Source organism: Perissodus microlepis, chromosome 4 (assembly GCF_051167445.1).
Source record: "Perissodus microlepis isolate ML-2025 ecotype Zambia chromosome 4, ASM5116744v1, whole genome shotgun sequence".
NCBI classification, from domain to species: domain Eukaryota; kingdom Metazoa; phylum Chordata; class Actinopteri; order Cichliformes; family Cichlidae; genus Perissodus; species Perissodus microlepis.
The window spans coordinates 22554406-22569268 of record NC_140464.1 but is presented as its reverse complement, the minus strand read 5'-3'; the positions used below and the strand labels follow the sequence as shown (position 1 = coordinate 22569268).

The 14863-nt window shown below is 38.5% G+C and overlaps 1 protein-coding gene across 1 annotated transcript; it reads left to right on the top strand.

Moving 5' to 3' along the window:
- The first annotated feature begins 368 nt into the window (after positions 1 to 368).
- On the top strand, positions 369 to 11306 carry LOC146388916 (uncharacterized). The gene is made up of 12 exons (XM_084926490.1): positions 369 to 2049; positions 2137 to 2192; positions 2429 to 2546; positions 4420 to 4508; positions 6382 to 6499; positions 6834 to 7016; positions 7104 to 7159; positions 7426 to 7543; positions 8371 to 8459; positions 8793 to 8901; positions 9564 to 9639; positions 10617 to 11306. The coding sequence occupies exons 1-12, from the start codon at positions 1614 to 1616 to the stop codon at positions 10768 to 10770; spliced, it is 1602 nt and encodes a 533-aa protein (XP_084782616.1). The 5' UTR covers positions 369 to 1613; the 3' UTR covers positions 10771 to 11306.
- Positions 11307 to 14863: the final 3557 nt, after the last annotated feature.

Genomic DNA, 14863 nt, shown 5'->3' with positions numbered 1-14863 from the left:
TATAACTATAGGTAAGGATTGTATTGAGTTTGAAGGCTCCTTTTACAGTCCACCTGAGTTTGAGAAGCTTGCAGGAAAAGATTCATGTAGAAAATGGAAGTCATCTATTTACCACAAGAAAGCTCCTCTGCACTTTTGGTTCAAGGTACTTTTTTTTTTTTTTTTTTTTTTTGCATTTCTGTGAATCTACAAAAATCTGATTTCACTAAATAAACTGTTGAATTAACTTATCACAGAAAGGTTACCTAACCACTACAGGATATAGACCAAAAAAAAGAAAACGACAATCATCAGACCTTGAGTCCCAGCACCTCTTAACAGGTTTGTCTGCTCTTTCTTCTATCTGTGCCTCAAAACCAGAGAATGTTTGAGAATATGAACCAAAAGAATGCAAACATTATTGTAATATTTTTAATAAGCTCTTTCAAAACTTCAGTAGTTTTGACAAATACCCTACAGAAGTTGAGAAAAAAAGAGTTGCAATTCTCTTTATCTAGGCCTCCAACTTTCCCTCATCCAACGCCTGCAACTTGTCCAAAATGCTGCAGCACGTTTTTTAAGCGGCACCAGAAGACCTGATCATATTACACCTGTCTAAGCCAACCTTCACTGGCTTCCCGTCAAATACTGTATTGTTTTTGAAATCCTTTTGTACACTTTTAAAATTTTAAATAACTTGGCGCCCAGCTACTTAATCGACCTCCTTGACCTATATACCCCCAAGAGAGCACTTAGATCCTCTAATCAATGGCTCTTAGTGCAACCAATGTCCAGATGGAAGACTGTGGGGCATTGTGCTTTTGCTATTGCTCCACCTAAACTTTGGAATAGCCTGGCGATTGATGTCCGTCCATCGGAATCCATTCAATATTTCAAGTCACGCTTAAAAATCCACCTGTTTAAGCTAGCCTTCGAAACAAATTAGATTTTAACTTCTACCAGTATCAAGTTTGTGCCACGCCACTTACCTTTAACTATTCCGTAATGATAACTGTATTTTTTTTGTTCTTCTATTGTTGTCATCCCGCAATACGGCACTTGTGTGAAAATTGAATTGAAACTGAGAAAAAGTTACAAAAATCTCAGTTTACGTTGTTTAAACATTTCTATTTCTTGAAAGAATATTACAAGGAAGTTCATAATGAAGATGTCGTGGTCCAGAGTCTGTGACTCTGTGTTTATGTTTTAGTTTATTATTATTCTGTGGTTTTGGTTACCTTGGGTGTTTGTACTCTTCTGTTTCATGGTTCATGTTCTTATGTTCTGTGTCCCCCAGTCTGTGTTAAGTTGGTGTGTTATGTCATTACGTGTATGTGTTTCCTGTTTTACTTTGAAGGTCCGTGTTTGTTCTCAGTGTGTTCAGTTTACTTTTCTCCTGTCTCGTCAGGTCGGATTACTCCCAGCTGTGCCCTCCTTTTGTGTCTCATTCCCTCGTTATCCTTCTGTGTATTTAAACCTTGTGTCTGCCTCTGTTAGTTGCTGGTTCGTCTGTGTTGTTCCCCTCTGTCTTCCTGCGTCTCTCCGTCCGGCTCTCTGTGTATTTCCCCGTACCTCCCTGCATCTTCGGTCTGGTTTGTTTTGTTAGTTTTGCCCAGTTTAGGTTTTCCAGTTTCATGTTCACCCGCCACTTCTGTTTGTATCTACTCCTGTTCAATAAATACTCACCTGCATCAGAGCTGCTGCATTTTGGGTCCTATCTTCAACTCCACACGTCCGCCACCCTGGACACGACAGAAGATGAGGATGGAGAAGAGGATGATGAGGATATGGATGAAGATGATGTATGGGACAATGAGCAGGGCACTAAAAAAAATGAAGATAAAGAAGCTACACAGATTTATATCTCTTCTTCTGAAGAAGAGAGTGAGGAAGATCATGTTAAAGATATAGATGACAATGGAGAAGAGGAAGATGAGGATATGGATGCAGTTGATGTCGGTAACAATGAGCCTAGCACTGAGGAAGATGAGGATGAAGAAGATGATAATGATAAAGATGAGACTGTGCCTGCTGTTCCCTCTAACCATACTGGCAGCAATGGTATCAAAGGTGACATTTCCAATATATTTCCTATTGGTATGTTTGGATAACAAAGACCTTGTTTGTGTATGAAAATAACTCTTCCTCTTTTTTCAGCGAGTGTAACACCTATGATGAAAGAAGTAAAGGGTATTGTTAACATCCTTCCTGAGGCAAGACAGATTATTTTATTTAAATGATTCACTGTGCTTTACATTGCTGGAAGTTTTGAATATGTCACTGATCTGAGATTACTCTACACCAGCACCGTCATTAAGCTAGAAATGTGGCAAATACTATGGTTCAGCATGACATAGAAAACTACAAAATTACAAATGTACGCTTTTACCCAATACAGTCCAATTATTCATAATAAATACTAAAATATTCTTCATTGTTTTTAAAACAGAAGAGTACATATCATCCTGACATGCCAAGATCTGAAGTCAGTGGAAATAACAGAGATGTGGCACAAAACACAACAATCAAACAGCTGAATGTTAAGAAAGAACCTGAAGAGAAACTGAGTGAGTTATTCAAACACCAAAAGCACTTGATTTACATTTTTACATTTACAAATGTTTTAGCACATGTGTGCACACAGATAACTACTATAGTAGTTTTGTTTGCAGTTTGAATAAGTATTATTTACTTTCCAAAAGACACTAAACAGCCATTTTATTTGGTACACCTGTCCCATCCATCCATCCATCTTCTTCCACTTATCCGGGGCCGGGTCACGGGGGCAGCAGCCCAAGCAGAGAAGCCCAGACCTTCCTCTCCCCTGTCACCTCCTCCAGCTTGTCTGGGAGAACACCAAGGTGTTCCCAGGCCAGCCAAGGGATATAATCTCTCCAACGTGTCCTGGGTCTGCCCCGGGGCCTCCTTCTGGTGGAACATGGCCGGAACACCTCACCCGTCTAGGAGGCATCTTTGTCAGACGCATGAACCACCTCAGCTGGCTCCTTTCGATGTGAAGGAGCAGCTGCTCTACTCTTAGACCCTCTTTCGTAGCCTTCTGCTACTTGGCTGTACCTAGAAATTCTGTCCATAAAAATTACAAACAGAATCAGTGACATCACCCACAGGAACGAGTCCAACTTATTACCGGCTATGCGGACAAACCTCTTGCAACGGTTGTATCAGGATTGAATGGCGGGTAGCAATGGGCCAGACACCCCATATTCCCGGAGTACCCCCCACAGGTTACACAGAGGAATATGGTCGAATGCCTTCTCCAAGTCCACAAAACACATGTAGACTGGTTGGGCAAACTCCCATGCACCCTCAAGTATCCTTGAGAGGATAAAGAGCGGATCCAGTGTTCCACAACCAGAACAAAAATAGCATTGTTCCTCCTGTATCCAAGGTTAGACTAAAGGACAGCCTCTCCTTTCCAGCACCATGGCAGAGAGCTTCCCAGGGAGGCTGAGGACTGTGATTCCCCTATAGTTGGAGCACACCTTCCAGTTCCCTTTCCACTTTCCACCCCTAAGTGACCTGACGGTTTGCCAGAATCTGTTCGAGGCGGTCTGAAAGTCTTTTTCCATGGCCTCTCCGAACTCCTCCCAGACCCAAGTTTTTGCTTCAGCTACTGCCTGCACCGCATTCCACTTGGCCTGTCGGTACCTGTCAGCTGCCTCCGAAGCCCCCAAGGCTAACCAAGCCCGATAGGACTCCTTCTTCAGCCTGGTGGCTCCCTTCACCTCCGTCCACCGTTTGGTTCGGGGGTTACCACCACAACAGGCACCAACCACATGGCAGCCACAACTCACTGCAGCAGCTTTGGCTGTGGAGATGCTGAACATGGTCCATTCGGACTCAATGTCCCCAGTCTCCCTTGGAATGCTGTTGAAGCTCTGCCAGAGATGTGCGTTAAGATCTCGCGGACCTGGGCCTCTGCTAGACGTTCCCAGCACACCCTCACTATACGTTTAGGTGTGCCAGGTCCGAGTGTCCAGAACATATGGCCTTAGGTCTGGTGATACGATTATAAAATCGATCATCGACCTGCGGCTTAGAGCATCCTGGTGCCACACTTATGGACACTCTTATGTTTGAACATGGTGTTCATTATGACCAAACTGTGGTTTGCACAGGAGTCCAACCTCAAAACACTGCTCGGGTTCAGATCCAGGAGGCCGTTCCTCCCAGTCACGCCCCTCCAGGTCTCTCTGTCGTTGCCCACGTGAGCATTGAAGTCTCCCAGTAGGACAACAGCTGTCCAGTTGCTCATTAATGAAAAAATCTAATCAGCCAATCCCATGACAGCAACTCAATGAAGACATGGAGACATGGACAAGATGATCTGCTGAAGATCAGATTGAACATCAACATCAAACTAATTCTAATAATCCCAAAGTGCACATGCTCATATTTGAATTACTTTTCTTTTTTCAGAGAAGATAACAACAAGCACAATTTCAATACCTGGGAAACCTGCCCTGAAGATTAAAGAAGCTTATGGTATCGTTTATAGCCTTCCTGAGGTAAGATGGAGGAAGTTTCTTCAAAATATTTTACAGCACGTTACAGTGCTGGTAGTTTCCATCCTCATGAAAATACAGCTGATTCAAAATTACTTTTATCTTTTAATCCAGCATTGTCTTTTTTTTTCTTTTTTTTTTTGGCCTGTCCCGTTTGGTTCTTCTGCCATCAGAATTATTGTCTAAAGGCAAAGAAAGATGCCCAACGGATTTACTTTACCAAATGGACCATCCCAGCCTTGCCGTATTGGTCTATTTGATTCACCTTTGCTTTTATTGTTTATTTTATTTTATTTTCACTTGCTAAACACGGGACAGACTTGACTGGGGAAAAGAAAGGGGAGAAAGAAAGAGGGAAAGAAAAACAGCGGGGAAGAGGAACGGAGATAAAGGGCAAAAAACAAAAACCAACAAAATAAGCAGACACAAAATACATATATCAATCACCTGGATCACCTGTTGAGAAAGAAAAAAGAGAAAACAAGCAAAAAAAAGTGCAATATAATAAACAACATCATCGCGATGATCTATGTGAATATAACAATAAATACTAAATATTGTTATTTTGCAGCACGTAGGATTGACAGCACACAGTGTGCTTTGGGGTAGGAGCCAAAAAGGGTGTAGTTTGTGTGTGTGAGCACCCGTGTGTACACCTGTGAGCATGAGCACGCTTGTATGTAACAGGTTCCTTCATGTAATGATCTGCTAGAGGGTGTGGGGAGCCACAGCCCCGTCCTCCAGGGCATGAAGCAGGTATGGAGGAGATAAAGGCTCCAGACATCCAGAGGCCCTCAGAGCACAAGAGACCAAGGAAGACCAACAGAGGGGCAGCTGCGCCACTATCCCAGAAAGAGCTGAGGAGAGCCCCAGATGAGGGCTCACTCAGCAGCCGCGGAGCAGAAGCCAGGGGGGGTTGCAGTGACGCGCCCGTGAGCTCCGCCGGCAGCCAGCTGTGCCAGAGCGACCGAGCCCCAGGCCGAGAGGCCGAGGGCACCCCACCCCCGAAGAGGCCCGAGTGAGCCCCAGGCTCCAGGCCCCGACAAGCAGCCACCAGGAGTGAGCCGGTGCATACCTGGACGCCCATCCCCGGACACAAAGAAGCACCAATGCACCGATGTCTGAGGGCATCTGCCACTGGCCTGAGATGTCCCTAGAGAGGTGGCGTCTGATACCCAACCTGACATATAGACACAAACAAACAGGCACACACAGATACAAACATCCATTCCCACCCTCATGCTCTCATATGCAATTACTCAGCACTCACCCAACGTGGAGTCAGACATAAATAGACACTGTACACACAATCACACTCCCCAAGCGTACTCTAAGCCCCAGATCTAGGTACCCTTGCCCCTGGAGGGGGAAACTGCGCCCAGACCCAGGTAGTGTTACCCTCTTCCCTGGGGTGGAGAGAAGCAGGAATAGTTCTCCAGGCTTTTTGAAGGACATTCAAAGCTCTTCTTTGGATGTTGGCTGCCTTTTGTTCTGTTCTCTGACAAGATGATCACACACTGCTTCACTAATGTTGAGGTCAAAGCTGTGGGGCGGCCAATCCATGACTGACAGTGTTCCATTGTGTGTTAAAGATATTTCTAATTTATTTTCAACCAATGCCTCACACTTGAACATGTGTTTCAAACAGATCTTGTTTAAAATTGCTTTCAAAATAAAACTGTCCAACTTGAGGTGAATGCTTTTATGGTTTGGTGCTATATAAATAGAAATTGATTAAATTGAATTTTGCTCAAAATTATTTTCATAATAAATCTGCATATTATTTTCCTGATCTACTTTTACTCCATCCAAACTTACCATTCAAAAGAAATTATAAATAAGGGTACTAATATATAATTGACTGTCTTTGCACCAGAAGACTAGACATCATCCTGACACGACAAGATCTGAAGTCAGTGGAAATAACAGAGATGTGGCAACAAACACAGCAATCAAACAGCTGAATGTTAAGAAAGAACCCCAAGAGGAACTCAGTGAGTTGTTCAAACACTAAAAGCACTTGAATGTTGAAATTCTATTTTGTGCATTTTTTGTAGAAGTAGTAGAAATCCAGTTTCAATCTATTTTCTTTGCTCTCTTTCTATTGTCTTCTGTTCCTTCTATCATACCCCAAAACCAGAGAACGTTTGAAAATATTAATCAAAAGCATGCAAACATTGTAGTATTATTTTTAATCAGTTGTTTTAAAACCTTTAAAAAATATACCAAGGAAGTTCAGAAAAAGGAGTATGCATTAGCTCAGAACTAGTTATGAAAATCTCAGTGTACATGGTAATATTTTAAACATTTATATCCCTTTTGTACAAGAACACAAGGAAGATCGTGTTAAAGATCAAGATGAAGAACAAGAAGATGAGCATATGGATGAAGATGTTGTTGGTGATGATGAGCCTAGCACTGAGGAAGATGAGGATGAAGAAAGTGATAATGAGGAGGATGAGACTGTGCCTGCTGTTGCTTCTAACCATACTGGCAGCAATGGTATCAAAGGTGACATTTCCAATATATTTCCTATTGGTATGTTTGGATAACAAAGACCTTGTTTGTGTATGAAAATAACTCTTCCTCTTTTTTCAGACACAGTAACAATTACAATTCCAACACTTGGAAAACATGCATTACAGATGAAAGAGGTAAAGTGTATCATTAACATCCTTCCTGAGGCAAGACAGATTATTTTATTTAAATGATTCACTGTGCTTTACATTGCTGGATGTTTTGAATATGTCACTGATCTGAGATTACTCTACACCAGCACTGTCATCAAGCTAGAACTGTGGCAAATACTATGGTTCAGCATGACATAGAAAACTACAAAATTACAAATGTACGCTTTTACCCAATACAGTCCAATTATTCACAATAAATATTAAAATATTCTTCATTGTTTTTAAAACAGAAGAGTACATATCATCCTGACATGCCAAGATCTGAAGTCAGTGGAAATAACAGAGATGTGGCAAAAAACACAGCAATCAAACAGCTGAATGTTAAGAAAGAACCTGAAGAGAAACTGAGTGAGTTGTTCAAACACTAAAAGCACTTGAATATTGTGTTGAGCTTCTATTTTGTGTATTTTTTGTTGAAGTAGAAGAAAAACAGTTTCAGTCTATTTTCTACCAAGTTTGAAGGTTGTCCTTTAAGAGCTTTTCTTACTTTATGTCAGCATTTACAAATATTTTAGTACATTTGGGGCGTTCGTGGCTCAAAAGTTGGCAGTTCGTCTTGTAATCAGACAGTCTTGGTCGTTGTGTCCTTGGGCAAGACACTTCACCTACCGCCTACTGGTGATGGCTAGAGGGGCTGATGGCACGATATGGCAGCCTCGCTTCTGTCAGTCTGCCCCAGGGCAGCTGTGGCTACAACTGTAGCTTGCCTCCACCAGTGTGTGAATGTGAGAGTGACTGAATAGTGGAATTGTAAAGTGCTTTGAGGGCCCCTAAAAGTGGTATATAAATGCAATCCATCATCATAATTATTATTATTATTATTATTATATGTGCACACAGCTAACTACTATAGTAGTTTTGTTTGCTGTTTGAATAAATATTATTTCCCCATGTCTTTGTATTCACAACAGATCAGGTGTGTTCTGTAATGAATAGTTGTACTTTTCAAAAGATACTATCCAGCCATTTTTAAATTTTTTTTTTTTTTGGTGTACCTGTCCAATTGCTCATTAATGAAAATATCTAATCAGCCAATCACATGACAGCAACTCAATACAGTCATGGAGACATGGACAAGATGATCTGTTGAAGATCAGACTGAACATCAACATCAAACTAATTCTAATAATCCCAAAGTGCACATGCTCATATTTTAATCACTTTTCTTTTTTCAGAGAAGACAACAACCAGCACAATTTCAACACCTGGGAAACCTGCACTGAATATCAAAGAAGTAAAGGGTGTCGTTAATAGCCTTCCTGAGGTAAGACTGTATTTTATTAAAAACTTACCATTCAAAATAAAGATAATTAAAACACTCCTGTCATTAAATCACTTGCTCATATGGGATTGTCTAATTGTTGGTGTTTTCTCTGTATTATTGTAGGGTCTTTACAATATAAAGCACATTGAGCTGACTGTTTTCATAGTTTGGTGCTATATAAATAAAATTGGATTAAACTGAATCTTGCTCAAAATGATTTTCATAATAAAACTGCATATTATTTTCCTGTTTTGTTTTTCTCCGTCCAAACTTACCATTCAAAAGAAATAATAAATAAGGATACTAATATATTCTTGGTTGTCTTTGAATCAGAAAGCTAGAGATCATCCTGACACGACAAGATCTGAAGTCAATGGAAATGTGGCAAAAAACACCACAATCAAACAGCAAAATGTTAAGAAAGAACCCAACAAGGAACTCAGTGAGTTCTTCAAACACTAAAAATTCTGCATTTGTGTTGTTGTTGTTGTTGTTTTGTGCCTATGAATTTATCATTTTTTTGTAGTGGAGAAGGTAAAAATCCAATTTGAAAATTGGAAATCTGTAAATTGAAAATCTGTAAATCTGAAATTTACTATGCTGGTGGGGACCAAAATCCTGGTCCCCACAGGGTTGAAGGCCTTTTTCACACTCAAAATGTGGTTTTAGTGTCAGGGTTACAATTGGGTTGTGGTTAGGTTTAGGGTTAGGCATTCATTTTTGATTGTTAGAGTAAGCAGCTAGGGAAAGCCTTATGTCAATGGGATGTCCCCATGAGGATAGCAAACCAGACGTGTGTGTGTGTGTATATATATATATATATATATATATATATATATATATATATATATATATATATATATATATACATACACAAATGATGATGAAGATGAGGAACTGGCAGTGGAAACAGAGCAGATAGATGAAGAGATGGCAGGGCCTGAAAATGAAAGAGAAATTGTAAATTCAGGATCTGATGTCAGTGGAAACCAGTGGTGACCTCAAACACAGTAACCAAAAAGCAAGAGAAGCAAAAAAACCTGTGTGTGTTTCTTTCTTTCTTTTTTTTTTTCAATATCTTTTCTGAACCCCGGGTTGTGTCAGATGACCATCAACATACAGAGGTGCACTTCTCTGGCCACAGTGTAACTGAAGTACAATCCATGAGACCAGAGATGAGGTAAGATGTAGCTGTCATATCATTTAGGCAAAGATTTATCATTTATTCACAGTATTAAAAGTTTTTTTAACCGCATTTATTTCTGCAAAAACAGCTCTACTTGAAATAAGCCCAATATTCCTAAATGTGACAAATGTGCTTGGCTAGAATCCTTAATCACGTGTCTTCCTTTGTTCAACTGATGTAGAAAGAAAAAGAGAGCAGTGTGAGTCATACTGGTGCTTTAGCCGAGCTGTTGGCTATTGCAGTTTATAGGGCTTGTTTCAGATGTTTGAAGATTGAAGCCATTTTCTATCTATCATGCATCTAACTGATTTATACCTTTTAATTAGACAAAACTGTCTAAAATTTAGGATTCATTTAAGTAAGTACATTTAAGTAAATGTGACTTATTTCAAGGAAAGACACCCTGACACCCTTATTAAGACATCCTTATTAAAAAAAAACTTTACCTATAATGAGTATTATGCTTTCTTCAACAAGCTGTTTTCAGAAATTATTTCCTTACTTTAGTGTTTAATTGTGTTTAATTTATTACAGGCCATTACAGCCCTTTCCATACTCTTGAAATAAGAAAGATAATGTTATTCTTCCAGAATAAGAACGATTATTTTTCTTATTTCAAGAATCAGAACCACAATCAGAATTGAGTAAGGTTAGATTAATTTGCTAGTTTTAATGACCTTAGCCAAACAACTTTTACTTACGCCATTGGCAGATTTTTTTCTCAAAACAAGACAATTTTGTCAGATTTAAGAAAATCTGGGTTATTTTAAGTAGAGCTGTTTTTGCAGTGTACCCTGTAACTGGTAAATAAAGCTCAAGATGAGCTGAAATATTTTATTAAGAAAAAGTTAGACATATTTTCCTACAATTAGCTTAATTTTCTTGTGCAAAACTTGCTTGTTAAGAATATGTTTTCTTTCAAGACAAAAATATGAAAAAAATTCCATAAACAAGCATTTTTTTACTCGCAGTGCGGACATGTCAGAGGCCCCATCACCTGGGCCCTCAGCCAGCTCTGGTTTGGATCTTGATCAACTGAAGAGGGAAAAAATAAAAATGGAACTAAAGGTTTTAAAATTAAAAGAATATTATTATACTTTGAAAATAAATGAACTTAAAAAATGAGGATTAATGCTTCTGTAAAGCTGACATTGCAGAGAATAAATTAAACGATTGCTGTGTTTACATCCACAAACTGACACACATTATCTGGAGGTTTCTTGGGTGGAATGTTACTTTTGAGAAAAGCTGCAAAGTCAAGTGTGCTGCATTTATACACCGTACTTTTTCTTTGCTATACTGAGGTTTCCTTTAGTATTGTTGATTACAGTTTTTTACTTTGTTTCTATGATGGAATAGATAGATGGTATTTTCTTCTGTAAAATGTGAATAAACAATATTGATGCTTTTTATCTGTAAATTGCAAATGTTATGAAACTGTGTTTCCTTTAGACTTTGCCCAAGCTGCAGTAATCATTGTAAGACGTAGCCTGTAAACAGCATCATGCAATGTCTTGAACCACTGCTCATTTCTTTATATTTTGCATCCAAGGAGCAAGAGCTTTTAGAAATTTGTAAGACAAAAGCAATAGATTAGACAAAAATATTTTCATGGAAATTTGTTCAACCATAATGAGAAAATACAAAATGAAAAAAGGAGAGTTTCAGTGCTGTGTGTGTTATCTTTGGCATTTTTCTTTTCTTTTTTTATTCAAAACCTAAACATTTTCTTCTCTTTACTTACCAAAAAAAAAAAAAAAAAATGATGCGTTTCCATTTTCCTCACCCATCTAAGCGAGACACACAGCGTACATCATTAGCCACAAACACACAACTATGGGCATGCTAAGATTTGTCACATGGAATGTGCATGGAGCTGGCTCTAGGGAAAAAAGGTTAAAAATACTTAACCAACTTAAAAAATTACAGGCAGACGTTGTTTTATTACAAGAAACCCACATGCCTGTCACAGGTTTGAATAAACTTAAAACACCTGAGTTTCCTAATGTGTTCTCAGCCTGTTATAATTCTAGACAAAGAGGAGTAGCAATTCTAATACATAAAAATATTAATTTCACAGTACTCGATACAGTTATAGATCCAGAGGGCAGATTCCTAATCGTCAAACTATCTATACTTAACCAAAAGCTAGGTATTGTAAGTATATATGGTCCAAATGTTGATGACCCCTCATTCTTCCACGGTTTTTTTAGTACACTCTCCGAACACCTAGACTGCACAATTGTTCTGGGGGGAGACCTCAACCTGGGACTAAATGAAGAAATGGATAGGCTCAATACAGCAGGAACTCAGCGTAACTGGCAGTCCACAAATATAATCAAACAGTATATGAGCGACTTTGGTCTTTGCGATGCATGGCGCTCCCTTCACCCCAACAGTAAGGAATATTCTTTCTTCTCACATGTCCATCACTCCTACTCTCGTCTGGATTATTTTCTGGTCAGCAGCTCACTGCTGAGTAACATTACAGACACTGAGATTCATCCTATAGCTGTCAGCGATCATGCTCCTGTATCTTTAACACTAATACAGATGAATAATACTACACCAAGAAAAAACTGGAGATTTAATACATCACTGCTCAAAGACGAAGAGTTTATCAAATACTTTAAAAAAGAATGGACTCTATATTTAGGCTTTAATGACATTCCTGGAACATCAGCATCTGTCCTCTGGGAAGCAGGGAAAGCCGTGATGAGAGGTAAAATAATCTCTTTCTCATCACATAAGAAGAAAGAAGAAAACAAAAAAATTCAGGAACTAGAGAAAAACATCAAATCCTTAGAAAAAGCCTATGTGTCACACCAAGATCAAGAAATATTAAACAAAATACGCAAGACAAAACTAGAATTAAATGAAATTATTAATAAAAAGACTAAATTCTTAGTACAAAGACTTCGCCTGCAAAATTATGAACACGGTAACAAATCCGGACAATTTCTTGCTAAGCAGTTAAAAATCAATAAAGAAAAAACAACTATATGTGCTGTTAAAGATTTATCTGGGAATACAATATATGATCCTAAAAAAATAAATACAATTTTTAGGGATTTCTATGAAACTTTATATACACCACAAATAAACCCATCTAAAAACGAAATTGATCAATTTCTCGACAACATAACTCTTCCAAAATTATTAGACACCCAAGCAATGGCACTGGATTCGCCACTGACGCCAGGTGAACTCCAGGAAGCTCTGATAAGTATGCCCAATAATAAGGCTCCAGGTCCAGACGGTTTTCCAACAGATTTTTACAAAGAATTCTGGACAATTCTGGCACCAGTTTTTCACAGGATGTTGCAGGAAATCAAAGAAAATGGTAGACTACCACCAAATATGAACTCTGCAAATATCAGTCTCTTACTAAAACCAGTCAAAGACCCTGTATATCCCTCAAGCTATCGTCCAATATCCCTTATTAATGACTGAGAACCTTCACAGACATCCCTTATTAATGTAGACCTTAAAATAATCTGCAAAGCTCTCTCAAAGAGATTAGAGAAAATAACCCCCCTTTTAATTCATCCTGACCAAACTGGTTTTATAAAAGGTAGGCACTCATCAACAAATACACGTAGATTACTTAATTTAATAGACTACTCATGCAGTAAAAACACTGAAACCATAATATTTTCTTTAGATGCAGAAAAAGCATTTGACAGAGTTAACTGGAAATTTCTATTTGCAACTTTACATAAGTTTGGTTTTGGACCCTGTTTCATAAACTGGTTAAAAATATTATATAACTCCCCAACAGCTTGTGTCAGAACAAATGACCAAACATCCTCCCGCTTCTCTCTTCTGAGGGGCACCAGACAGGGATGCCCACTCTCCCCTTCACTGTTTGCAATTTTTATTGAGCCATTAGCAGCAGCAATTAGACAGGCTACAACAATTAAGGGCATAAAATGTAAGAATATAGAACATAAAATCAGCCTTTATGCAGATGATGTGTTACTTTTTCTCCAAAACTCACAAACCAATATCTCTGGGGTAATTGCATTGATAAATTCCTTCTCAAGTGTCTCAGATTATTCAATTAACTGGTCAAAATCAACAGTTCTTCCGATTAATTGCTCCTTCCATAATTCTTCTCCTTCCCCACTGCAATGTGGAAATATAAAATATTTAGGTATTAATGTCTCTCCTAAACTTTCAGAATTAACTAAATTAAACCACATCCCACTTTTAAAGACAGTAGAAGGCGACCTGGCTAGATGGAAATCTTTACCCATATCACTCATGGGAAGGGTCGCCGCTATAAAAATGATGATCTTGCCAAAAATAAACTATTTATTTTCAATGATCCCAAATAAGCCATCACAAGATTGGTTCAGATCTCTAGACTCGTACATTTCTAAATTCCTTTGGAAAGATAAACCCCCACGTATCAGCTTAAAAACACTACAAAGGACCAAGGATAAAGGAGGATTAGATCTGCCTAACTTTAATCACTATTTTTTAGCCAACAGGCTTCAGTTCATCTCTAGATGGTTTAAACACACCCTCTTAGATGAACCTTGGATAGATGTAGAACAGGCACTATGTAATAACCTAGAAATTTCAGACCTACCATTTATCAGCTCAAACATCAAACGACATGAATGCTTTAAAAGCATCAATATTAGCTCTTCTCTGACAGCATGGTGGGAGTTTCTAAAAATGACAGAGTCTTCATTAATCCCATGCAAACGTACACCTATCTGGAACAACCCAGACATATTACAAAACAATAATATGATAAACTTTTCAGATTGGAGTTGCAAAGGAATTAAATACTTGGAACATATATTGGAAGGAACAGACTTTATTTCGTTTGACAGACTAGTTATACAATATGGGATCAACAAGAAACGATTTTTGGAATATCAACAAATTAAATCCATAGTAAAAAAGAAATTTAATCCCAGTGAAGCTGAATTACAAACACCACCAAGTGTGGTACAATTTCTTAGTCTAAAACCCCCCAAATTATTGTCTAAAATATACAGAACACTTTCTAAAATAGATGAATCAATATCCCTTCCTATTGCAAAATGGGAAGCAGATTTATCAATCAACTTAGACCCAAACCTTTGGTCTCAGATATGCTTAAAAACCTTTCAATGGATCAGAAATCCCAGTTTGCAATTAATACAATACAAAATATTACACAGAGTGCACTATACTGGTCATAGGATGTTCAAGATGGGCT

Bases quoted from the DNA above. Each gene is read 5' to 3' on its own strand.
- LOC146388916 (XM_084926490.1), top strand. From the start codon at position 1,614: ATGTTCACCCGCCACTTCTGTTTGTATCTACTCCTGTTCAATAAATAC. The intron at 7,160-7,425 runs GTAAAGTGTATC...TTTTTAAAACAG, and splicing joins ATGCATTACAGATGAAAGAG to AAGAGTACATATCATCCTGA. The intron at 8,902-9,563 runs GTGAGTTCTTCA...GGGTTGTGTCAG, and splicing joins AGAACCCAACAAGGAACTCA to ATGACCATCAACATACAGAG.